The sequence below is a fragment of the Polypterus senegalus genome, chromosome 14 (assembly GCF_016835505.1).
Source record: "Polypterus senegalus isolate Bchr_013 chromosome 14, ASM1683550v1, whole genome shotgun sequence".
Lineage (NCBI taxonomy): Eukaryota > Metazoa > Chordata > Cladistia > Polypteriformes > Polypteridae > Polypterus > Polypterus senegalus.
The window spans coordinates 30,773,883-30,801,181 of NC_053167.1; the positions used below are offsets into that span (position 1 = coordinate 30,773,883).

General features: G+C 38.1%; 1 protein-coding gene across 5 annotated transcripts; it reads right to left on the reverse strand.

The window, feature by feature from the left end:
* Positions 1–96: 96 nt before the first annotated feature.
* Positions 97–27,299, reverse strand: mtg2 (mitochondrial ribosome-associated GTPase 2). 5 transcript variants are annotated; one of them, XM_039735044.1, is made up of 7 exons: positions 27,238–27,299; positions 15,638–15,937; positions 14,492–14,639; positions 1,718–1,833; positions 1,421–1,639; positions 1,152–1,290; positions 97–932 (listed from the first exon to the last, which is right to left on the reverse strand). In XM_039735044.1, exons 2-7 carry the CDS (start codon positions 15,833–15,835, stop codon positions 538–540), a joined length of 1,215 nt encoding a protein of 404 aa, XP_039590978.1. In that variant the 5' UTR covers positions 15,836–15,937; positions 27,238–27,299; the 3' UTR covers positions 97–537. The 5 variants fall into 5 exon arrangements, with proteins under 5 accessions (XP_039590978.1, XP_039590982.1, XP_039590981.1 ...); XM_039735048.1 differs by having other exon boundaries at positions 15,638–15,843; positions 27,238–27,290; XM_039735047.1 differs by lacking the exon at positions 27,238–27,299 and adding an exon at positions 21,466–21,563 and having other exon boundaries at positions 15,638–15,843.

A 27,299-nucleotide genomic window follows, 5' to 3' on the forward strand; every position in this document is an offset into this window, starting at 1 on the left:
TATGAATGCATTTAAGAAAGCAGCCTCTCTACATAGAATATCTGACATAATTTAAATTACTGTATACAGCGATGATACAAGCTTAGTATCACACCATTTTTTTTTTTTTGCAGTTAAATGCTTTCTTCGTTACACAAAAGATATTTTTTTTCTCCAGGCTTCATTAGTGGTATAAAGTCCTCTTCTTAATGTTCATAGGCATGTGTAGTTTCAAGTCAAAAGGTAAATATGTTCTGAATGATTTTCCTTTTCATCAATAACGTAAATATTGTATGCTTTGATATCTTTCATCAAGTGTTATGAAATTTGCTGTGCCAGAAACTGTCTTTATAATCTTTCACCATTCAAACAAATTCGAAACCTCTCCCCACAACCAATTTTATTTTCATGAAATAGTTCATTTCATTCACTCCTTGTAATAGGTGTGATACCTTTAACATCACACACAGCAGCATTACTATTTAGACACGTTCAACGCAGGACAGGAAACATATCCAAGTTTTAAAGAGTTCACATATCACACAAGGTGCACATTCTTCACCATCTGTCAGTTTGCCTTCCTGCCATGTCTTCCATCTGTATGTAGCCATCATAAAGTTCTCTTAGGTGGAGCATGAGCTCCTCCACATTTTGGCCTGTCAGGGCTGATACTGGGATAACACGATGAGACACCTTTTGCCTCAGGACTTCCAAATTGGCTGGGGCATTTGGGAGGTCTATTTTATTTCCAACAATAGCATGTGGCCGGTTGGATAATCCTTTCTCATACTGTTCCAGCTCAAATTTTAAGTCCTCCAGTTGGGCAAATGGGTTCTGTACAGACAGGTCTATAACAAAAAGCAAGAAACGGCAGCGTTCAATGTGTCTCAGAAAGGACAGACCCAGTCCTCGGTTTTCATGTGCTCCTCGGATAATGCCAGGGATATCAGCCACTGTGGGGGGAAAAAAAGCAAATGAAATAAATTAAGTTAATGATGAACATGAAACAAATGCAAATATGAACAGTAAAAATATCCAAAGTTTTCAACTTTTAGAACAAGCAGTGTCAGCCAGGTGGAAAATCACATTAAAACACATCAATTAAAATTATGACATATGTCTCCACTCTGACAAGCAGTGCAAACTAAATAAATGCCTGTAGCAGTTAGTACCAGCAACTTGTTCATGATCCCGATATTGAACAACCCCAACATGAGGATTTAATGTTGTGAAAGGGTATGCAGCTACAGCTGGTTTAGCTTCAGAAATTGCACGTAACAGAGAAGATTTGCCAGCATTGGGAAACCCAACCTAAAATGAGAAAAATGGTTTACTGAACAAAAATGTACGAGCAATCATAAACTACAGAAATACAACATTAGATAGTCATTCTATTGGGATCTTTAACTAAAAGAGACACAAAAACACAAGCTTTGTTTACCATTCCAGCATGTGCTAAAATCCGTAATTCCAGTTGTAATATTCTCTCTTGTCCAGGTTCACCACTGGTTGCAGTCAACGGTGCTCGGGTCTCATTTGAGAGGAAGAACCGATTTCCTTTACCACCTAATCCCCCAAAGGCAGCTACATACTCTTGGCCATTTCTGGACAAGTCAGCCACTTGTGTTCCATCCTCCTTCACGACAGTGCCCATAGGAACCTTCAAATCATAGAGTAAATGTTTTATTGGATTGTGTGATTAACTCATCTGCACACACAGCCTGTAAATAGAACTTACTTTTATGTACATTGTTTTCCCATTCCGTCCTGTGCAGTTTTTGCTTCCTCCGGGTTCACCGTCTACACCACGGTAACGAGATGCAACCATTGAGAGGGATTTCACCTGCTGATGAACTGAAAATTGCAAATTACAATAACACACCATCAATAATTGAAAAAATACAGAAGGATTCTGAAAATGCATGCTATGCCACAGGAATATTAAACATTTTCATACAGCGCAAGGATAGTAAATAAGAACTAAACTGTGAGGAACATAAACACAGAAAAGTTATGCTCCAACTCCAAAAGCAAGTGAATACATGAAGCATACTCTTTTTAACCTGAGATCTGAGCCAATTAAAAAGTTTAAATGACCCCATTAAATTATACTATACTATTAAATAATACTCTACACTAAACAACTACACAATAACAACCATCTAAACAAAGTTAATGTGAAAGTCTCTCTATATGGAAAGTCTCAGAATATGGAAATGTTAATTATTAAAATAAATTAAGTGGACATTTACTTATACTTCTGCAAATGCCATAGGGAAAAGGCTTTCAAGTTTCAAGGTCACAATTCTGCACAGGTGGGTCTCATGCTAAGGCATTTCCGTAGATACAAACAAATACATACAACCCTGAAATTTGACATTTAACTAAATTTCAAATAATTTGTATCTACTGTCTCATTTTTTACCCATGAACAAAGCAAACAAGCTCGTGATATGAATTATTATACGCGTGAGTCGTCATTTAGCTGAATTTTCTTATTTGATGATTGGTGTCCCCAAGATGTCTCATTTTATATGTACAGTAATCCCTTGCTATATCGCGCTTCGACTTTCGCGGCTTCACTCTATCGCGGATTTTAAATGTAAGCACATCTAAATATATATCACGGATTTCTGCGGACAATGGGTCTTTTAATTTATGCTACACGCTACCTCAGTTTGTTTGCCCTGTTGATTTCATACAAGGGACGCTATTGGCGGATGGTTTAGAAGCTACCCAATCAGAGCATTATTACATATTAACTAAAACTCCTCAATGCTATAAGATATGCATCCCGCACGGAGCTTGATTGTTTGCTTGTCTCTGCCTCTCTCTCACCCTCTCTGACATTCTCTGCGCCTGACGGATGGGCTGTGAGCAGAGGTGCAGTTTGCACAGAAGCTGTTTGCCTAGTGGATATGGATGCACCTCTAAGAAATGCTGCTTTATCGCGGTGCTTCCAAAAGCACACTTATTGATTTTTTGATGGTTTGCTTTAATCTCTCTCTCTCTCTCTCTGACGTTCTCTGCCCCTGACGGAGGAGATGTGAGCAGAGGGGCTGTTTGCTTATAAGATACTGACGCTCCTCTAAAAAATGCCGCGGCAAACTTAAAAGTACACGTATTGATTTTGTGATTGTTTGCTTTTCTTTGCGAGCGATCTCTCTCTCTGAAATTCTCTGCTCCTGAAGAGAAGATCTATTGCCTTCTTTTAATTGTGAGAAAGAACTGTCATCTCTGTCTTGTCATGGAGCACAGTTTAAACTTTTGACCAAAGGGTGTTATTTCATGTCTAGAGGGCTCTAATATTGTTAACAGTGTGGGAGAGTTTATAAGTGCTTAAAATATATAAAAATAACTACACAAACATATAGTTTCTACTTCGCGGATTTTCATCTATCGCTGGTGGTTCTGGAACGCAACCCCCGCGATCGAGGAGGGATTACTGTATATATATATATATATATATATATATGTATATATATGTGTATAAGTATATATGTATATATATGTATATATTTATACATATATATATATATATAAATATATATAAACTGCTCAAAAAAATTAAAGGAACACTTTGAAAACACATCAGATCTCAATGGGAAAAAGAAATCCTCCTGGATATCTATACTGATATAGACTGGGTAATGTGTTAGGAACGAAAGGATGACACATCGTTTGATGGAAATGAAAATGATCAACCTACAGAGCCCTGAATTCAAAGACGCCCCAAAAATCAGAGTGAAAAAATTATGTGGCAGGCTAGTCCAATTTAGCCAAAATTTAACTGCAGCAACTCAAAATTGTACGCAGCACTTTGTATGGCCCCTGTGTTCTTGTATACATGCCTGACAACATCGGTGCATGCTTCTAATGAGATGACAGATGGTGTTGTGGGGGATCTCCTCCCAGATCTGGACCAGGGCATCACTGAGCTCCTGGACAGTCTGAGGTGCAACCTGGTGGCATTGGATGGACCAAAACATAATGTCCCAGAGGTGTTCTATTGGATTTAGGTCAGGAAAGTGTGGTGGCCAGTCAATGGTATCAATTCCTTCATCCTCCAGGAACTGCCTGCATACTCTCACCACATGAGGCCAGGAATTGTCGTGCACCAGGGTCCAAGGATTTCATCCTGATATCTAATGGCAGCCAAGGTGCCTTTGTCAAGCCTGTAGCGGTCTGTGTGACCCTCCATGGATATGCCTCCCCAGACAATCATTAACCCACCACCAAACTGCTCATGCTGAATGATGCTACAGGCAGCATAATGTTCTCCATGGCTTCTCCAGACCCTTTCACTTCTGTCACATGCTCAGGGTGAACCTGCTCTCATCTGTAAAAGCACAGGGCACCAGTGGTGCATCTGCCAATTCTGGTATTCTATGGCGAATGCCAATCGAGCTGCATGCTGCTGGGCAGTGAGCTCAGGGCCCATTAGAGGACATGGGGCCCTTGGGTCACCCTCATGAAGTCTTTCTGGTTGTTTGGTCAGAGACATTCACACCAGTGGCCTGCTGGAGGTCATTTTGTAGGGCTCTGGCAGTGCTCATCCTGTTCCTCCTTGCCCAAAGGAGCAGATACTGGTCCTGCTGATGGGTTATGGACCTTCTATGGCCCTCTCCAGCTCTCCTAGAGTAACTGCTTGTCTCCTAGAATCTCCTCCATGCCCTTGAGACTGTGCAGGAGACGCAGCAAACCTTCTGGCAATGACACGTATTGATGTGCCATCCTGGAGAAGTTGGACTACCTGTGCAACCTCTGTAGGGTCCAGGTATCGCCTCATGCTACCAGTAGTGACACTGACTGTAGCCAAATGCAAAACTAGTGAAGAAACAGTCAGAAAAGATGAGAAGGGAAAAATGTCAGTGGCCTCCACCTGTTAAACCATTCCTGTTTTGGGGTCATCTCATTGTTGCCCCTCTAGTGCATCTGTTGTTAATTTCATTAACACCACAGCAGCTGAAACTGATTAACAACCCCTCTGCTACTTAACTGACCAGATTAATATCCCATAAGTTTCATTGACTTTATGCTATACTCTGATTAAAAGTGTTCCTTTAATTCTTTTGAGCAGTATATATATATATATATACATATACATATACATATATATACACACACATATATATATATACACATATATATATATATATATATACATACACATATATATATATATACATACACATACATATATATATATATCCATCCATCCATTTTCTAACCCGCTGAATCCGAATACAGGGTCACGGGGGTCTGCTGGAGCCAATCCCAGCCAACACAGGGCACAAGGCAGGAACCAATCCTGGGCAGGGTGCCAACCCACCGCAGGACACACACAAACACACCCACACACCAAGCACACACTAGGGCCAATTTAGAATCGCCAATCCACCTAACCTGCATGTCTTTGGATTGTGGGAGGAAACCGGCGCCGGAGGAAACCCACGCAGACACGGGAGAACATGCAAACTCCATGCAGGGAGGACCCGGAAAGCGAACCCGGGTCTCCTAACTGCGAGGCAGCAGCGCTACCACTGCACCACCGTGCTGCCCCATAACAAACATATTAAACCTCAAATGTGATCAAAATGATGTACAGTATAGACTTTACAATCAGTATTATATTCTGAATGAAAAACAAAGTATGGATGAATTGATAAACATGTACTAGGCAAAGCTAAAGAGACTGAGAATCATCACAGCTGATTATAGCCACCAGTTATATGCCCTGCTTACCTTCAGTGAATTATGGAGGAAAGTTGCTCTAAAGACTGAACTGCTTCCAATAACTACTTTTCCCTGGTGAAACACAGCATTTTAACAAAGAGCTTTACTGGTAGTAAAAAACATTAGCAGAACGGACTGTCTCCTAAAGTACGGCCTTTATGTCTATGCAAAGAATTTAAACAGTAACATTGAAAAATATTTTTAGGGATTGTTTTTTAAAGCTTTATTAAAAATGCTGTTCTTCATTGTTTTTGAATGTTTCAGTATTTTTGTTGAATATTTTTATATTTTATGCTGTAGTTTCTAAGTGTCTGTTTTTTCCTTATTGGCTGCAATTTAGAACTTTAAACCTTAATTTAAAACCAAGGGTATTTGGCCGCATCAGAGACTAACACAAGGGAGACCTCTGCTGGCAGTAACCGTCTAGAAAAATAAAGATTAAAATCGCAATTTAGACACTATCAAGATAAGGGTAGAGCAACAAAAGATAGTCATTTCTTTCTTCTAAGGAACGTCATACTTAATTAGATCTCTAGTTCATCAGATTGAGTTCAAACAAATGATTCTGAACAATAGTGCAACTTGGGGTTTTTTCTAAAAGATTAAGGAAACATTTGTTTTATTTTGTGAATTCAAGTGTTTTGCTTACCTGCTTGACATTGACTTTCAGTCTACACAGGGAAATTAAAATAAGTAAACACTGTTGAAAATAATATGCATTACAGTTAATCTAATAATCCATTGTCTCTCACAAACTAACCTGATGAGTACAAATGTAATGTTGAATTTTAGCAACTATCTGTCAAATGACCTATGAATTTTCTTTCAGGAAAAAAAAAAAAAAGTGGACCTGTCCCTTTTAGCTTATTTGTGGTCAGACAGATCTAACTCATACAAGTTCATTACATTTTTTAATCTGTTGGTTTGTTGTTTGGTGGGTGAGGCAACGTGCTATCAGCGTGTGCTCCCAACCTCCTCCTCCTTTATATCAATAAAGAGTGCTTTTCTAGAATCAAAACCAAAAATGAACATGAGGGCTAAATTTGGGAATAAAGAAAAATATACATATAAACATGGCCAAAGGCTTTTGATTAGGCAGCAGTCATATTTAAACGTTCTGAAGGAACATTTGTGGCTTTTCAAAATGGCTGCTTCTATTGCCACACACAATTGCCAAACAAATCTTGCAATCAGGGTACAATAAAGCACATCTGCTAGATGAATTAATAAGATTAATTAGCAAAAATATCCATGGACCGCTCTCAATAAAACTGCATCTGAATTGGAAACTTTGTAGACATGAATAATCTCAACCTTGAAAAAGTCATAACCTTGTTACTGCAATAAGGAATGCTCACCAGCTGACAAGAGTCAAAAAGTCTCCCTTGCATTCAGTAGAGCCATCAATGAGCATAGAAGGAGGTCCAAACATCTGATTCAACAAAGTACATGTAAAGGAACACCATTCAGGAGTGACACACTGAAGAAAAATGGGCCCAAATAGCATGAGGCTAGATCTATTTTATAAGGTCAAAATGTACTCTAAATTATCATACTTAGTGGACTGCCACACATTATGTTTCTAATAAAAACACACAAAAACACATTTAATGACTGTGACAGATGTAATATTGGCCGTCTAGAAGTGTGAGCATTCTAGTTAACTTATTCTCAGATACTTTGCAAAAAGGTTTATACCAAGAACTTTATACAAACAGGAGGAATGTAGTCAGTCCATAAGTCATTTTCAAACATTTGCTTAGTCCTGAACAGAGTCACGGAGGTCTGCTGGAGCCTATCCCAGCTATCACAGGGCACAAGGCAGGAACAAACCTGGCACAGGGCACAGCCCAGCTACACACTAGGGCCAATTTTAGATCACCAAATCACATGACCTGCAAGTCTTTAGACTATTGGAGGAAACCGGAGCACCTGGAAGAAACCCATGCAGACACTGGGAGAACATTCAAACTCCATACAGGGAGGACATGGGACATGAACACTGGTCTCCTTACCAGGAGGCAACAGTGCTACCACTGTTCCACCATACTGTCCAGGAAAGCAGTCATTTCTATAATTATAAAGCACGCAGACCTCTAAGAATTGCCATGGTCACTGTGTAACAGAATTACATCCACAGTAAACTCCAATGCCAAATGGGACTTTTGGGAATCAGCAGATAAGAACTTTGTTTGGTAGACTTGCCTTCTGCTTTAAACAATGCTTTTAACAAAAGACTAAAGAAAAGCAAACCTGCTGGTATTTCTACATGAACAAACATTGCCATCTTTCGCCTTTACTCCTGGTGCAGTTGCACTGATTTTATTTGTGAGTCGACGTTTCTTGTGGCTTTTGTTCTCTTTCTCCGATATAGAACCCTCATCCTCATCTGAGTTAACCTCTGCTATAGCACGTCTTTATTTGAAAACAGCAGTGTCAGATCAGGTCAAAAGTGAATGCGACTGACAGAATAAAACTGAATCAAAAAACCGGTAACCTTTACAAGTACCATACATTTACAGCGTCTGTTACAGACTCAAATGAACTGTTCAAAGAACTTCTAGAATATCCTTAAATGAAAAATGATAGCACCTATTAAATTTCACCAAAAGTTTAAATTTCCATTACTCTGTAAAGGAACTACCTTAATAACTTAAAATTAAAATCAGTAATACTGTAAATCAAGCAACTTGGACATCTATATTAACCATATAATTTCAAATTGAAGTTTGAAACGATAAATGTCCAAATTAATCTTTGTAATGACCGTAACTATGCCCAAAGACAAACATTTGTAATTACAATGGGAATAAACCATCAGATTTCATGCTTTTCTCATTAACGTTTTTGCGGAATGTTTCTAGGCATCATACTTTTTTTCTCTATATTTAATATGTTTTAGAGACATTTTCATGACAGTTATATTTCAGTGCAATCTGTGTCCTAAAAACTTTAGCCAAAGGGTAAGCGCCATATTCATATGTATACCGGGCAAGAATGTCTTAAATTGCGCCTAATTATTGGCTAAAGTAGTCAAACCACTAAATGATCAATTTTGAGAGCAGTTTACTAGATGGGCAACTACCTAAATGAGATAGACTTGTATAGCAAGCTAATAAAAAACACTACATTTTGGAGGCTTTTCCTTTCTGTAGTAGGGCTTACAAACATACTACAAATGCCAGTTATTAAAAAAAGTTATGAAAATTAACAAAAAAAAAAATGTCATCCGGGTACTTACAGTATGTTATATTTTAAACAATAGTTTCCATTTTCCATACGTGCCATTTTAGCACTGTTTTAATGATGTTATGAACAATGATTTTTTCATGAACACTGCTTTTAACAAAAGCCTCAAAGGACTAGATATATTTTTTTCTAGTCAGTTTGTGAATGATTTTACACTCTATCTAATAATTTTAACAGAATGTCCATTCTACTAGCAAGATTTTCTCAAACTCAGGACTACTTCTTATGACTGTGGTTCACTGAAAGCAAAGGCCTTCAGAATCAGTTGCATACCCGTTTAAAGATTATTATGTTATACTTTTAGGAAAACTAGAGTAAATTTAATTTTAATTTTTCAGAGTTCACGGCCTCAGTCATTCGCGGATTTTTCCTTAGAACCTAACCAATAATTGTTAGCGGAAACCTCAAATATCCTCTGCAATTTTTATGGCTTTTTTGCGGCAATACTGTACTGTAAAGAGAACAGGAAGCAACAGTAGAGAAAACCGCAGCTTGGGATGGTGAAAGTAGCCAATAGAATTTGAAACTGCAACTCCCAGCAGTCCCTGCAGTGGCTCTAATTGGTCTTTTGCTGAGGGTGCTGGGGCTGTTGAGGTCAAAGGATGTCAGCACGGCTTTAAAAAAAGGGAGCCGGAGAACAAAAGCAAAAATAAAGTTTTTGTAATTTGTGTTTCAAGTTCCTGTCTGTCTGCCTTCTGTTGGGTTATTTGTACGTATTCATTTTGTCCTGGATTGTTTCGTGCATCTGGATTGCCTGCTTGTGTACATGAGGACTGTAAGTGGATTCATGGCCATTCTGCAAAGAAAGGAGCGCTCCTGAACATGTCCACCCATCTTCATCATTTCAGGAACTACCGGTAGGACTATATTTACATTCCTATTCAACATGCAGATCTCTGGACTATCTATTTTCATCATTACATTTTATATGATGCCAATTTTCATGAACTTTTTCATGATTTACTCTGTGCATTTTGTTTGTGCTTTGTTGTATTTAATGTGTAATTACGGTAAGGGGAACAGGGGTGTTATTGTTGTTTTCTTATTTCATTTGTTTTCATTACATTCTTTATTTGCTGTTTGATTACCAGTTTGCTTGATTTTTGTCTCTGTGAGTGCGCATGGGTCATGACGGTCAAGGCTGGGTGCGTCCCTGAAATCTCCACCAAAAAAATAAATAAATCACTGTCTTCTCGACAGTGTGAAACTTAGTGGCACTGGACCGCTACATCGTTATTCATGTTTCCTTGCTGCTGATTGACTGTGATGCATCTCCAGCTGAGTGTTCTTGTGTTTTACATTTTGTTCCTCTTAACCCTTAAACCGCCACAATGGCTATACAGTAGTCATTTCCCAATGCCATTTGCCATTTGTGAGCACGCAGGAGTTGATCAGTCAGTGCCGTAGATTCATTGAGCAGCCAGCTCATGACCACTGCCAGCCCCTTGTGAGCAGGGGGGCTAAACGCACCCCTAGAAGACACAAACACTCCTCAAAAACACCGTCTTAAAAACACTGATAGATTACCTTCACATTGCTCCCTTAGTTGCAGCTGCTCTGTCGCGTGATACGCTTCTCGCGCTATGCTTACTTAAAAGCCTGAACAGCACCTGTCCTTTTTGCCTCATTGCTTTATTTCTCTCTCCTCCCCCAGACATTCTCTGCTCCTGTTGGGGGTTGTGCTCCCCAATGATGTTTGTTTATTCTTTAATCGATAAATAACTGCATACTGTTAACTTCTGAAAGAGACATGTTTGTTTGAAGTGTTTGAATAAAGTTCTTGTCTCTACAATCTCCTGTGTTTCTGTGCAATTCTGTGACCCAAGTGTGACACTCTGCAGTACTGCAGCCTCACGGTCCCTGGGATTGAGCCGCTGCACTAGACTAGCCTGCAAGCATCAGCACTTTCCTCTGTGTGTTTGCGTGCAGCCAGTTCAAACGCAGTTGGCTTGGTGATTTACTGAGTTTCATCCATGGCGTCACTTGCACTTTGTACATATTTTTCCAGTAGTTTTTTTTAAATAGTTTTTACAGTTCATTAGCAGTGTGTAAAATGATCAGTGTTGCAGTAATTGTAATGCTCTTTGCATGACAAAAAATGTGTTCCATTAAAATTTTACTTTTTCTTTGTTAATTGTAATGTTTACTTAAAGTGCAGCAAAAAAGTATTTGGCGTCTTGGGATGCATTAACCCCCAAGTATGTGGCAGTTTAAGGGTTAAAGGCTTCTGGCAATGAAAACGCACTTGCCTGAGTTACAGTAAGTATAGCGGTAACATTGGTATTTTACATTCTAACACTGTGCGAGACAAGTTTACCTTTACATTCTTTAATTTTAGGTAATGTATTAAGCCGAGTTTGAAATTAAATGAAAGTGTTTTGGGGGCATATTTAGGGTTTAAACTATGAAAATAGTCATTTTTTTAACCAAAATCCAAAATTCACGGTTTTTCACAATTCGCAGGTGCTCTAGGAACATAAACTCTGTGAATTTAGGGGGTGTACTGTAATGGAAATATAAATGTGTACACTATATTAAAAACTGTATTCAATATAATGCATATTCTTTCAACAACTATTATTAATTTTAATTTATACATCATCAGTTTAAAAATAACGTGTAAACATTGAACATACCATGTAAATATAAAGATGTAATGGGAACAATAAGCTGCTACGTCCCTGTCATGTTCCTGATAATACATTTAATTTTAAGATTTTTTTTTTCTGCCATCATTATCATAATTAAATGCAGCTAAATGCAATTTTACCTAGATAAAAATAAATTGCAACAACATTTTTTCTATGTTTTTAGATGACAATAACTCTTTTTACTTGGCATGTAATCTCGTAATGCATATGTAATCTTGAAAAAATTCCACCACCATTTTCAACCTTCCCAAGTGGGAAAAAATAATTTTAATATAAAGTTTGATTATAAATAGAGATAAATGATTGTTATGTTATCAATTGGTTATGATGAGGAACAAAGAGATATGATATTTGAGAAATATTGCACAACAAAAGGAGTTCTGATGACCTTTTCCTCTGTCTCAGTATATGAGAAAGTCGAGGAAAGCACACTCCCAATTTTTCCTTCTGCGTACAAGTTTTGTGTTTAGATGTATTCCCAATTTTCTGCCTAATTTGTAGCCCATTCCAAGGATTAATTTAGATGTCAAACTGCCTTTGCAAAGCATCATGGGACACTTTTGGGGAAAAAAAAAATTGTCTAGGTCAGCTGAATTTCCTGGAAGATTTTCAGCAAACAAGGTCACCAGTGAACACAGCACTCATATTTGCAGTGAAAAATGCTTCGACAAGCATTGATGATCAACACTATTTATTACAATGGTGGCTTAATTTCTGAACATTTATTTTTCTTTTATTTGTGAATGCCTATCACCAATACTGAATAGTCAGCAAGGTTAGTAAAATGTTGAGTCTCTGGTTTCTTTGTTTATTCTAACATCTTTTAAATATACAGTATCACTATATTACTGCCCTGGAGTGCCAGATCTTCATTTTTTTTAAGTAATAGATAATTACAGTACATCATTTATTATATTTTGCTCAGAAAAACAAGATGAACTGCATTTACAGGACACTTACAGGGGCAATTAACATCAAAGTGTCATCTCTTCCTGAATTGCATCAGTAATCTATAAGTGGAAACGAAGGAGAAGAGTTTACCACTTTATAACATCTGCGTACCTGCCAGCCAATCAAATGTGTGTAATAACACATGTCCCAAAGCCCCATGTACACATTTTAGCATAATTACGGCTTGTCTGAGGGACCAAGAGAGACAGGTAAAGGCAACATCATAAGAGAACAGAGAGCAATGCCAGAGACCGAGACACATGTGACTGTTTCACCAGTGAAAGCATCTTATAAATAAAAGTGATTGCTAAAACAAAAACCATCTAGGACAGCATCCAATCCTTGACATTTTCCATAAACTTTTTCTAAGGACTATATCCAGACTTAGTAAAAATTTTATTTTCTACTATACTTTTTTTTATTTGGTATTATTATTATACCTTAATAATTCGATTTTGCTTTTATATTTTCTATACCTTGTTCTTTTATCTTGAGTGATCAGGTCAGGTCAGGTCAGTGAGCAGGCACTGGTACAGCATGTTGCTGCATCAACCACACGATGAAACAGCCCAGGATCCTGGTTAACAACATCCCAGGCAGAGACGCCGTCCAGTCCCACCCTCCAGAAATGACCCTCTATCTGCCACAGCCAGGTGTTACGTGGGCATCCCCTTGGCCTGGTCCAGAAGCTTGCGTCTTCAGCAATGAGCATCCTGCAAGCTGCATAACCCTCAGGGAATTGCGCCACAAAGCTGTAGTGCTGCAACTGATGCTCCCTCATAATGCAGGTAATGTGCTTCATTCAGGACGCCATGAGCAACCGCTCATTCGACACAAATTCAAAGCAATGGTACCCAAGGATTCTCCAAAGAGACTAAGTACCAAAAGAGTCCAGCCTTCTGGATAGTGTCCATATCTTACAACCACATAGCAAGACAGGGAGCACGAGGACTCTTAAAAACTTGGGACCTTTGTCCTTTTGCAAAGATATCAGGAGCTTCCAGTCTTTGTCTCAGGTCACTGGATAGCGTCCATGTCTCTCAACCATACAACAAGACAGGGAGCACCAGGACAATAAAGACTCGGACCTTTGTTGTTTTGTACAGATATTGGAAGTGCCACACACCCCTTTCCAGCGACCTCATGACCTCCTTGTTCTCTCAATCTGTCTACTGACTTCATAGGAAAAGTCACCACAGACATGAATATCACTGTCAAGGTAAGCAAACCTCTCAACAAGGTTGACACTCTCTCAACAGACAGACACACTGCTGATGCCTGTGCCCAAGAGGTCATTAAAGGCCTTGAGTGATTGAAATAATAATTTGAAAATTAAGACTCCTGCGTGAGAAGTTCACCGCTTTCCTTGCTCAGTGTTATCAAGACCAGAGGTTGCTCCTCAAAAGAAAGACAACTGCAGTAAAAACAGAACATATTGTTTGGTTGGTAAGTAGCATATAACTAAAAGAGTTCGTATTTAATTGCGTCGCAATTACACCCACACATTTGTAAGTGCTGGTGATAGCAAGTCTTTAAGTAGAGATTCCTGTAGAATACTATGTGATGCATTTAAGCATTATCATTGTCTAAATTATGATATCTATGTATGGATATGAAGGGGGATTCTAAGTAGAATATTGCGGGGTGACCTGACAATTAGACTTGTCTATAGGATCCCTATGCATATGTGTATCTGAATCTGTTAAAGTACGAGAGTAGGCCAAAAATCTGACTTCATTCAAATTCATACAGTATACTGTATATGTAATTTTACAGAAAATAAAAAAGGATGAATATTTGTTCATTTAACTATTAAAAAAATAGATGTGGCTAAATCACAAGGATCCTCTCATGATCCAAACAGGGATTTTTACTGGATACTCAGGTTTGGCGAACATCTTTTCAACCCAGAGAAATACCGGTACCTTTTATAATTATGCTTCCTCCATCACCTCCATTTCCTCCATCAGGGCCCCCAAACTCTTTCCGGGGTTCGCTATGAAAACAGCATGCTCCTTTTCCACCATGTCCTCCTACAAAACTTATTCGACGATAGTCCACAAAATATCGGGTCTGTGTTCAGATGAGGAACAAACTGGTTAGTCACAGAAGACCAAAAAACAGTAACATAAAAACAATTATTATTCAAAAAACTTTTAGAAATATCTTTACACCTAATTTCCTCCTAAAATATATCAAAGTGAAACAAATTGACATGTAAGCATAATTAATTTGGTGGTACCAACACCCCATTTGAGTCTTTAGAGGTTGGTGGTGGGATAGTGTTTTTAAAATATCTGTGTGCAACTATTCTGTATTTGTGTGTAATTACATTTCAAGAGTGTTTTTAAGACATGCTGTCTTATAACATAACCATTCTTACAAAAGGTTAAAGGCATGCTTCTCTTCCTAACAGGCTCAATCTGTGCCAGCTCCTAAAGTTGATGATTCTTTAGAGAAAAATTGACATTTTTAGAGTAGCTGTTTAATACTTTTATGTGGATACTGAATACGCTGACAGATATAAAAATGCCCAACAATGAAAATTCTCTCAACAAAAAATCTAGTATATTTTGTTACTGATTTATTTGATTACTGTTATTCAGATTCTCATGCCTTGTATGAATTATTTGCTAAAGCATACTTCACTTTAAATTACCAGGCTAAATCCTGTATGGAAAGCATTTGCCTATATACTGAATTCAATGTTAAATTATATTTTTCTTTATTACTTTGCGTGGCCATTATTTAATATATTTATGGACCATATGCAATGTTGACTGTGTTGTCAAAACCAAATTATAGGTACATTTAAATGGTTTGTACTGGGTATCTTTTTGTAGCAGTCAGATACATTCTACTATTTTAAGTAATTTTATAACAACAGTTTTTATATGCATGTTTAGTAAATGGAGCAGAAGCTTGTTAGCAAACATGTCACTGGTGAGGATGACTTGCATATCAAGAAAGAGTTCTTTGAAGATTAAGAAAAAAAATCCAAGGATGGTGTATACTGATTATACACACTGTATTTTCTTCTTTTAACAGCATGAATACAAAGGTGTCCTTACCAGCTTTTTTTCTGAATATTCTCTATTTTTTCGAAGACTTCTTGCTTTGGCGCCGATAATGCAGCTGGTGGCAAAGACACTTGATTGGAGAACATTAGGTGGAAATGGTTTATTCAGGGAAGAATGAAAAACTGATTTTCTGCATAAGGTTTTCCTCCATATAAACTTGCCTTCCTCTAGAAGGATTCGCTGCATCATTTTCAGATCTTCATTAAAAGCAACAGTAAGGATTCAGTCAAATAAACAAACTATTAAAGGACCAAACAGTTCACCTGCTAAAGTACCATTTCCCCCAGGGATCTAAAAAAGAGAAGGGTGTTTGTTTTTAATAAGAGATAATGCAGGAAGATAAACAATTGCACAAATCTGATATCTGACATGAACAATTAAAAAAAACAATCACCCACACAGATATTGAAAAATATATACACCGCATTTATGACAAAACGAAATACTGCTTATAAGAAATGTGTAATCTTATCATGTTTTCAGCTGTTTTTCTCCTCTAAATAAGCTGATGTTGAACATTTTTGTGTTCCAACTTCACAAAAAACTAACTTTATGGAACACAAAATGCTGATTTGTTTAAAAAATTATAATTAAACTATAACATAATATGTTCATGTATAACTGTCAGAAAGTTCACAGCCTTTTGATTTCAAGTTTAATTATTTTTTCTTTTTAATGCAACATTAAAAGTTGTGGATTAAGTGAATTAAAAACATTACCATATACTGTTTTTGCAAAGCAATTATGTACAATATATTGCTTTAGACAACTGTAACACATACAACTGTATTCTTTATCACATACCTGTCAAGGCTAATAACTTTTTACAATGATGCTTTCCTACTTTGACATCTATTCTTTTTTATTTGATGAAATAGGGCAGCTGGCATGGTTTAGTAGATAATAATAAACCCTGATTTTGTAGGTTCAAATCCCACTAGTGACCATGTGTGACTATAAGCAAGTCACTTCAGCGGACTGTGCTGCAATTGGAAACACAAAATAAATGTAACCACTTGTATTTAAGTATTGCTCTTTTCAATCTGGCTGTATCCAACATGCTGTTGTTCGCCCCTTTTTGGAAAAACCTAATCTTGATCCTTCTGTGCCTAAACATTACAGGAATATTTCTAAATTGCCATTTTTCTCATAATTCTTAGAGAAGATTATTGAAAAACAGCTATTTTTAATAAGCTTTTGTGTCCCTTTTGGATCCCTTGAAGTCAGACTTTCACAAGCATCACTCCACAGAAATAGCTCTCCTTAAAGTGTACAATGATTTTTTAAAACCTGAAGACGCAGGCGAGTGTTCTGTGTTAGCACCCCTTGATCTTAGCTCAGAATTTGACATGGTTGATCATAAGACCCTCTTAGCAAGGTTAAATTACTCTATGGGTATCACTGGTTCAGTCGTGACTTGGTTTACCTCAAATTTATCTGACAGGGGTTTCTCTGTGGGCAAGTATACTTCTGCTTCTTTGCCTTGTGGGGTGTGCCAAGAATCTGCCCTCAGACCTATGTTGTTTTCATTGTACATTCTTCCTCTAGCTCAAATGATTAATTCTTTAAATGGTATAAATGTAATTTTTATGCTGATAATATTCAGCTCTGTTGTTTTTTAAAACTGAAACAACTACACAAGTTGTCTTCTTTGGTCGACTGTCTAAAGGAGGTCAATAATTGGCTACTAGCCAAATGCTCAGAAATCTGAGGTTTTAATCTTTGCCCCTCCTGATCTACACCTGGCAAAACCTTTCTACTATCTCCTCCTCTTCTCATGCATCTCTATGTAATTTAGATGTCAAATTTGATCAATCTCAGCTTCTGATGCATGTCAGGTGTCTCAGTCGTCGTTTTTGTTTTCATTTAAGAAACTTATCCAAGTTGAGATCTGTTGTTTACCAGGGCTGAGATAGAAATGCCTATCCATGATGTCAACTCATCACATCTGGACTATTGCAATTCCCTCTTTACCTGTCCAAGTAAAGCTGGTTGCTCTTGTTTTCAGCCTGTCCAAATTGCTGCAGCCAGGCTTTTAACACATTCAAACAAACCGACAGACATCTCCTCAATTTTACACTCTCTACACTGGATACCAGTGGAATTTAGGATTGCAGTTCAAAATTCTGTCACTTACTTACAGAGCTCTGCATGGTCAAGCTCTCCAATATATCAAGACTCTCCTTCAGCACCACACCTCAGGCCATGTTTCAAGATTTGCTCAGTTAGATCTCCTTTCAGTTCCTCATACCAGATTAAGGGCACATGGGGTTCGTGCATTTCAAGACATTGCTCCAAGATTATGAAACAACCTTCCAATGACATTGAGATCAGTAGAACCTATTTACACATCTGTTCAGACAGGCATCTGGGTAGCACGGCCATCTGTGGGTGTTTAATATATTGTCCTTGTTTTGTATTTTGCGTTGATATTTCATGTTATTCTATGTTTTATTGTTCAGTGCTTTGTAACTTTTGTCTGTGATAAATGCTTTATTTTTTTTTACCATTACTTAAATAGTGGTATCAGCCACATAAATAATTAAAATATACCACATAAAACATCTTTTATTGGCACTAAAATGTATTTTAAGAAGTAAACATTTTTATTTTCAAATATTTTTTAATAATACTTTGAATTTTTTATCCATTCATCCAGTTCCTCAACATTACTTCAGTTTAAGGTTACAATGTGAAACAGCCTATCTCAGCAGCACTGAGTGTAAAACTAAATCAACCCTGGACTGAGAGAGAGAGAGAGTCAGTCCACTACAGGACACATACATGCACACACCTACACCAACAACAGGTCATTTTTTTTCTAATAATGATAATTCATTAATTAATTAATAGATAGATAGATAGATAGATAGATAGATAGATAGATAGATAGATAGATAGATAGATAGATAGATAGATAGATAGATAGATAGATAGATAGAGACAGTGATTCCATTGAGAAACCACAGAATATGGTGATAGTTGATGAAAGAAGAAAGGAAGACAGAGCTGGCAAACTGGCACTGCATGGTCAACCTCTAGGGGAAAGGTATTCCACTTCTGTAATTACTGTAGCTAAACTGACAAATAAGAAGGCTGTTAAAATAAAACAGCTTTAATACAGACACAACTAAGTATTAAAACAGAGCCCACCTGTTCCTAGACATGTTCCAGCTTCAGGCCCACCACATGCAATTTGTTAAACTTTCTGTAGTTTGACTCAATGTTTTTGATTATGTAAAATATAAAAACCTTGAGGGCAGTGTTTCTTAAACTTTATGGCATGATGGAGCAATATACAAAAAAGGTTTGATCTGTGGAACCCCTATGAAGTATTAAAAGAGGAAACTGCAAAGTAAACAGTTACATGGCAAATATTTTAATCAAAAAAATATTTATGAATATCTGCATATAAAGCATATATTTATGAAAAAATTAAACAATAAGAACTGTTTCAGGCATGGAATGTAATTGAAAAGAATCTGCTGGTATTTTATGATACAAATGATCAACATATGGTGTATAGTTTAACATGGCCTTTTTATAACTTCATTTTAATCATAATTTAACTTAATCCTGATACTCTATATGTTCAATCTCCTCAAAATAACTATTCATGGTGGCTCTAAAATCGGTACTGACCCCTACTCTCTTTTCTGTTTCTTTTTCCGGTTTCTTTGTGGTGGTGGCCTGTGCCACCACCACCTACTCAAAGCTTCATGATGCTCCAACAATGATGGATGGATTAAAAGGCAGAACTCTACGTGACTATCATCATCAAGCCCTTCCGTGAGAACCCTAAATCCAAAGAGGACTGTTTCATTTATGTTAGGTAGATTGCCCAGAGGGGACTGGGCGGTCTCATGGTCTGGAATCCCAACAGATTTTATTTTTTCTCCAGCCGTCTGGAGTTTTTTTTTTCTGTCCCCCCTGGCCATTGAACCTTACTCTTATTCGATGTTAATTAATGTTGATTTATTTTGTTTTATAATTGTCTTTCATTTTTCTATTCTTTAATATGTAAAGCACTTTGAGCTACTGTTTGTATGAAAATGTGCTATATAAATAAATGTTGTTGTTGTTGTTGTTGTAGTTTATTAAACATAGTCTTAATGCAGATGCCTTAGAGTATTAAGCCTATTTTGATAATTTGTTTTCATTGCAGTGACAGTCAAAAATCTACATTCACATAAGAATGTAGAAGCAGATTGGGGGAGGATCTTAAATGCTTACTGACTTAAAAGTACACATTGACTGTGATTATTTAACCTATCAATAAGGATACTAGTCTTATCATCCAACATATATTCTTTATTCAATTAAAGTTAATTGTGTACTTGTTAATTGGGATTAAACTAATGGAGAATCCTCACATCGTCAGTTCTGACTCTCAGGAAAATAGTCTTCAAATTTAACTAATAACATTTTGTAAATGATTAACTGCAATAAATTTTAGTTGCTTAAAATTGTAGTCTTTATTTCTCTTTTTGGCCTCATCCATTTGGACAGTAAAGTCCTGAAGTTACCAAAGAAATTATTTTCAATTCTTTGTATCCATTTTTTTTCTTTGGGCCATCTGCTTTATTAAACTGTCAAATATTGTCTTCGGTTCCCGGAGTGATATGTTAAACTGTTTCCAAAGCCAAAGTATGATTGCAAGGTAGCAAACATGTTCCAATCTGCATGTGTTTTTTGTTTGATTAGAATATAATTATTTCTCTTCTCAGACCATCCCAAAGTCTCTAAAAATCTGATTTTACGAAAACCAGCGAACATGTAATACAAATAAAATAATCTAACTTGAGTTTTTTAATGATATTAGCAAATACATAAATAAAATTAACCACAGTAAAATTAATACGTTTAGTTTATGCGCAAAACGACAAATACGACAGCATCATACAACACAGACTTCCCTCAACTATCATGACAGTCAGCGGGACCTCCGCTTTCTGGTATGGGTGAGCTCAGATCAGTGAGGCAAGAGATGCAACCACTGTGGCGTCAAATTCTACTTATCCGCTGATCGCCACTCGTTGTTCCAGCAGCTACAATTGATATAAGGCAGTATGACTGATGGATCACGGAACTGTTAGAAGGTTTCGCGCAACAGAGTTTAAGCTGCATTGTTTACAATCTATAAAGCTGTGTATTAAACATAATATCACATACATTGTCTTCTAGTAAACTTAGAGGAGTTTATACTGTTTTTTAATCATATACCCTTATATATGGTATTAATTATCACTAACAATTACAGCCGGCGTCTGTATAGTTCACTACTGGCGAATGGTAGGTATCTCTTTAAAGGATTTAACAAAGTAAGTGAGTAACGAAACAGCTCAGCAATATAAGAAGTTGAAATTTACCCGATGACTTACAGCAAAGCTTCTCATTTCAACGAAAGTAAGACGACCTTTAGGTACGCACGTTGGCGCAGTGGATAGGACTGTCGCCACACCGACACCTTGTTCTGGGTTTGTTTATTGATTATACTTTTGCATCCCCGAAGATGAACAGGCGATTCCAAATTAGCCCATTTGACGTTTCTGTAAGCGAGTCTAGGAACACAGCGCTGCAGGTTTAAGAATGATACGCTAAAGCAACATTTGCACCCGAGTTTGACAATCATAACACATCACTCTTTAATTCGCATACTTGAAAAATGTATAAACGGTCATACTGACCACGCATATCTACCAACATTTTTATATTTGGGACACATGGCGTAAATTAAAACATCGACTGACAATATGACTTGGTTCACCACCGAGAGCAGTATAAACGATAAAACTATAATTCTGAAATAGTGCTAATACCTTGTTATGTATCACCTGGACATGTAGGATGTTTCCAGCAAGAAAGGGCCACTCAAACATAAGCACACTCTGCACTTTCTTCACATGCCCCGTATGGACTCGTTTGCCCAGAGTGCCTTGCGAATCTAACGTGTCGATGATGTAAACTGCATGGCTAAGGTCACTGGGAGGAGCGCTTAACTGTATATACCTTTGCTTAAGTGTTTTCTTCTTCACTCAGCACAAAGCTTTAAACATAGATTAGATAAAATGTTTATGTGAATTTTTCACGATGACTCGCATCAAATCACAATGTTAACTAGCTTAGGATGCGCGTCTGTTGACGTTCAGTAGACGTCATTTCCGTAAAAGCTTTGAAGAGTGGCGCGTTTGTATCTTGTGAAAGCCCAGGATGTTGTATATGTTAGTCTCTTTACACAAAATTAGAAGTCGATTTAGTCGCCGAGAATAAATGGTACATATGGTTTATATCAGTGTTAAAAATTAACAGATAATATTTGAAATATTGGCAGCTGGTGTCTATAGCGATTTCGCTCTCGTTAAACCCTCTTCTGAAAAGCGCAAGGAAGTGTTCAGTATTTCCTGTGTTGAAAAGGTTAGTTTCTGGAGACTTTTTCTCCTTCCAAAAATGAAGCTATTAAATACTTTGCACATCCAAAAATGTATAACATGGATATTCTACCATTTTAAACATTTAATAAAAAAACAAAGTAGCCATTACATTAAAATATTAACGTTAAATGAAGCTGAAAAGCCTTAAAGAAATAGCCGTATTTAACTTTTTGTTTTGTCGTGGTCGAAAACTTTTATTAAAGTCGGGAATAATTCAATATTCCAGTGCGTACAAAAGCTATAAATTATGGTACCCTTATGGCGAGTCTCATCTTGTGTATGTAAAATTTATCCAGTATAATAAGTTAATAATACACTGTCTTGAGTTAAAGGAGGAATTATTAAGACATAGAAGTTTGTAGGAACTTTCAAGGGGTATATCTCTACTAATTCTTTTTGCAAGTCTAGAAAAAGGTCGATCCATCCATCCAGTGTCTAACCCGCTGAATCCGAATACAGGCTCACGGGGGTCTGCTGGAGCCAATCCCAGCCAACACAGGGCACAAGGCAGGAACCAATCCTGGGCAGGGTGCCAACCCACCGCAGAAGGTCGAGCCAAAAGGAAATAATAAATACACAATGAAAAAATAAATGTTCAGTAGACTCTATAACCCTTTTACAGAATACACAAGCTTCACTTACCTCAAGGAACTTACAGAGTGCTTTATTAACAGGGTAATAATATCTATGCAATATTTTAAACCATAATTCTCCAATTTTGTTATTATATAAAAAAAAAAACTTATAAGAAAAATTCCATATAGAGTGACTATTTTTTATTTGTTGAGTTGACCATTTATAAATTACTGGAAGGTAGGTTTTATAAACTAATAAGTGCCTCATAAAATTATTATTACAACACTTGTCCAATATGTTAACTCCATTTAAAGATCATGAAAATCTGTCAAATGAGAACGTGTCTATCATGGTGTGGCTGCTTTTAATTGATGAAATAAAACCATCTGGGTTAGAGTCACAAAAAATTATATATTCTCTTATTGAAGAAATATTACCAAATGTTAAACAAAAATCAGAATAGGCAATCATAGGATTATTATCAAATAACTGGTGAACCAATCATACATTGTTATTAAAACCTTTATCTAAGAATAATGATTTTCTTTTGCCACAGGAAAAAACTATGCAGAGAAAAATTATGTTTGTAAGTGAAACGCCAACTCAACAAAACTTGCTGATGAAAAGCAGACAACTTTATAGGCAGTTTACTAATTTTATAGTGACATAAAAGCAGGAACTGTAACCCACCAACTTTGGTAAAAATAGAATTGGATATGCAGTACCATTTACTAGAGGAATTTTAAAGAAATATTTTAATCCAGGTAATTTTAATACTCCAGTTGAGTCTGGTGAAATCAATGACCCCCAAGTCCTCCATCTGATGTTCTGTTTATAATACCTGTTTTTTTAAGTGTTTTAAGGTAAAGTGCACACTGAAACTGATGTTCTTGGCTGATAGAAAAGTTTATTCATTCCTTCCTTCTGCAAAGAAGTGAAAGAGCAGAAAAGGACATACTGGAATTGCCCTAAGTGTGGGAAGGTAGTGCTAAGACAACACAACTTTAAGGCCCATCTGGAAAAACATGGTAACGTATAGTGTACTTGTGTACAATAGGTAATCTCTTTATTTATATTCCTATGTGCGGTATATAATCCTTAGTTCGTCCAACTCTAGTGGGACATCGAGCAGCAAAAGATGACCATCTGGCTCTATCAGTATCAAGTTACACCACAAGTTTGGTAGTCTTGAAATGTTGCTCTCCATGTCTTCCAGGGATGTTCCTTCCTCCGCTGTCCTTCGGTGAGCTTCCACTCCATCAAAATGTGAGCTGGACGCATACAATATCAATGTAATTTCCTAATTTTTAAAAATATTTTCACAATGTATTCCGACTTTACAGAGTCGTATGTGTGATTTCCACACCTATTTTTGCTGATGTTTAATTTTTGATTGAACTCCAAAATGCCTCTATAAAACAGCCAGTGAAGAAAAGAAATGTCTGCCTTTCCAAGACAATGCAATTGCATCATTTATGACATAATAAAAATCATTAAAAACATTGTTGCAGGAGCACCAAGAAAGTAATAATACCAGAAAGTAGCTGGGACTTTTTATCTGTGGTCAACATAAAGACTAATAACTGGAACTTAATTACAAATTAAAATGTAGAATAATTTATTCAATATTTTATTATAACCATTTAGTTTTTATTAGACAGAATCACATAAAGCACCAATCATAGCTCTGAGACTATTTTGTGTTTCTATCTTTGTAGACTAAATCCATTTTATTTTACAGTCTGTTGTAGATAAATGCACTGCTGTGCCATAATACATCCATTTTTCTATTATGGATGGATGGTGCTGGATGAAAATGTTATGTTCCTAATTCACCTGATTTCTGCCCGCTACCCCACCCTAAAGCAAATGTGGGTAGAAGCATTTTATAGGCACTGTATTTTTTAAATAACTTTGTATGTTTTTCTTATCTTATATCACTATAATGACTAAGTTTCAAAAATAATAGCATTCTTTAATTTGTTCGTTTGTTTTTTTTAATGGCCAAACAAAAATGCTTTTAAGTGACCAAACGAAGATACTGTCGTGGCGAAAAATTCATCATCAGTAAGGCTTTTTACCTAAAACTAAAGGCTATTAGGACTCAGGATAGTCAGACAGAGTTTTAAAGCTTTATTGCAATAAAACAACACAAAAAATAACAAGGACTCAACCCAATACGGCCAAATTGAGCTGAGCCCTGAACATTGCAGCAATCAAAGTTTTTATAACAATTTCTTATCAATTTGACCTCGTTCAATTAGCTCATTCTGCACCTGGCTATACTGTCTATTTTTCACTCCAGTTTCTGTTTTGCTTATTCTTGATTGGTTCTTCAACTGGGCAGATGTTCTTTATTCCATATATGGTCTTTCATGGTGTCACTTCCTCCTCTAGACTTTCAAGCTATGTTATAATGGTGGCTTAAAGCTAAGCTTTTATTAAAAGAAATATAGTACAGTGATCCCTCGCTATATCGCGCTTCCACTTTTGCGGCTTCACTCCATCGCGGCTTTTAAATGTAAGCATATCTAAATATATATCACAGATTTTTCACTGGTTCACGGATTTCTGCGGACAATGGGTCTTTTAATTTAAAGTACATGCTTCCTCAGTTTGTTTGCCCAGTTGATTCATACAAGGGACGCTATTGGCGGATGGCTTAGAAGCTACCCAATCAGAGCATGTATTACGTATTAACTAAAACTCCTCAATGATATACGATGTGCTTCCCGAGCGGTGCTTGATTGTTTGCTTTTCTCTGTCTTTCTCTGACATTCTCTGCACCTGACGGAGGGGGTGTGAGCAGAGGGGCTGTTTGCACAGTAGATACGGACGCTACTCTAAAAAATGCTGAAAGACTACCTTCACATTGCTCCCTTCTTTGCGGCTGCTTTATCGCGGTGCGCATACTTTAAAGCCCAACAGCACGTATTGATTTTTTGATTGTTTGCTTTTCTGTCACGCTCTCTCTCTCTGACATTCTCTGCTCCTGACACACGCACTCCTTTGAAGAGAAGATATGTTTGCATTTTTTTAATTGTGAGAAAGAACTGCCATCTCTGTCTTGTCATGGAGCACAGTTTAAACTTTTGACTAAAGGGTGTTATTTCATGTCTAGAGGGCTCTAATAATGTTAACAGTGTGGGAGAGTTTATAAGGGCTTAAAATATATAAAAATAACCATACAAACATATGGTTTCTACTTCGCGGATTTTCACCTATCGTGGGGGGTGCTGGAACGCAACCCCCGGGATCGAGGAGGGATTACTGTATATGCATTTATTTAATCATTTGCTTGGCATACTTGATTTGCCTTAATTTCTACACTAATATTCATTTCTAATATATTCTTTGTGGCAGTAGGGGGCAGTAGTGCACCCTCGAACCCTCAGGTACGACTCCTGACACCAGGTAACAGTCTAAGACCTTTTTATTTTTCCCACAGTGCACCAAGCACCTTCCACACTACAAATAAACACACTCTAATAAACACTATCCACACAATAACCTCTCCTCCTCGCCCAGACACTTTGCTCCTCTCCCACCCAGCACAGCTCAGTGTCTGGACTGAGGCAGCGTCCTTTTATAGCCCCTGACCCGGAGGTGTGCCTGTCCCAGCAGTCCACAGTTCCCTATTCCTTCCGGGTCAGGGCAATCAGTCCATTACTTCAACCCGGGAGCACGCCATATGACCGTGGCGTACTCCCGGTCATAAGGCACAACAGAGCCGATAAGTCCCCCCACAGCGACTCCTGGTGGCGCCCAAGGTATCCAGCAGGGCTGTGAATAAACACCACAGAGTCCATAAGGCCCTGCTGGACCTCGAGCACGATCCGCTGTCTGGAGAGCTCCTCCTGTCGGCCTGGGGTGCGGACGGCCTCGGAAGCCGGCAGTCTTCCACAGTTCCCCTTAGTGACGACTTCTGGGGCATTCCAGGAGGACGCGTCATCCGGGCCTTGAACGCGTTGTCCCTGTCCTCGAGCGAACCTTGGAGGGACGGTGTACTTCCTGTCTCCGGGGACAATGGCGCCTCTGGCCCGGTCGCCGGCAATTATAGCACCGACGGAGTCCTCCTGGCTGTTCCCTCTGCGGGACCAAAACATCTCGGGAACTCCAGCGTCGTCTCCGCCCCTTCACCTGCCAGGGAAGTCATCATGCCGCCTGGCGGCCTGCGGGAGACCCACCTTTCCTTTTGGGGATCTCCGCTGATTTGGGGCTTGCGCTCAGCCTGAGGCTCTCTATGGGAAGGAGAGAGCCTCTTTGCTGTCTGCACACCCGTTGCCCTACGCTCGCCCGATGTACAGCACCAACCAGCTGCACCGGCACGAGCGGCGCTTCCCCCGGCACTCCTATCACCGGCGTTAACCCGCACTTGAGACCGGTCGGGTCCTCGGGAGCCGTACTGCTCCGGAAAGCCACGCCACGCGCATGCCCCGGGCCGTTTGCTCCAGTCCCCGACCATTCGGTCATCATGCCCCAGTCCCTTGTCGGGCACACAGTGCTTTGACACGCGCTACTCATTCTCAGCGGTGCCCGATCGCACTGTGTCCCCTTACACTCTACGACACGGGAGGGACTCACCTGTACTCCCGCATCGATCATCTCCGGAGGTTCCCGGCCCAGCCGCTCGTAGTCCTGTAGAC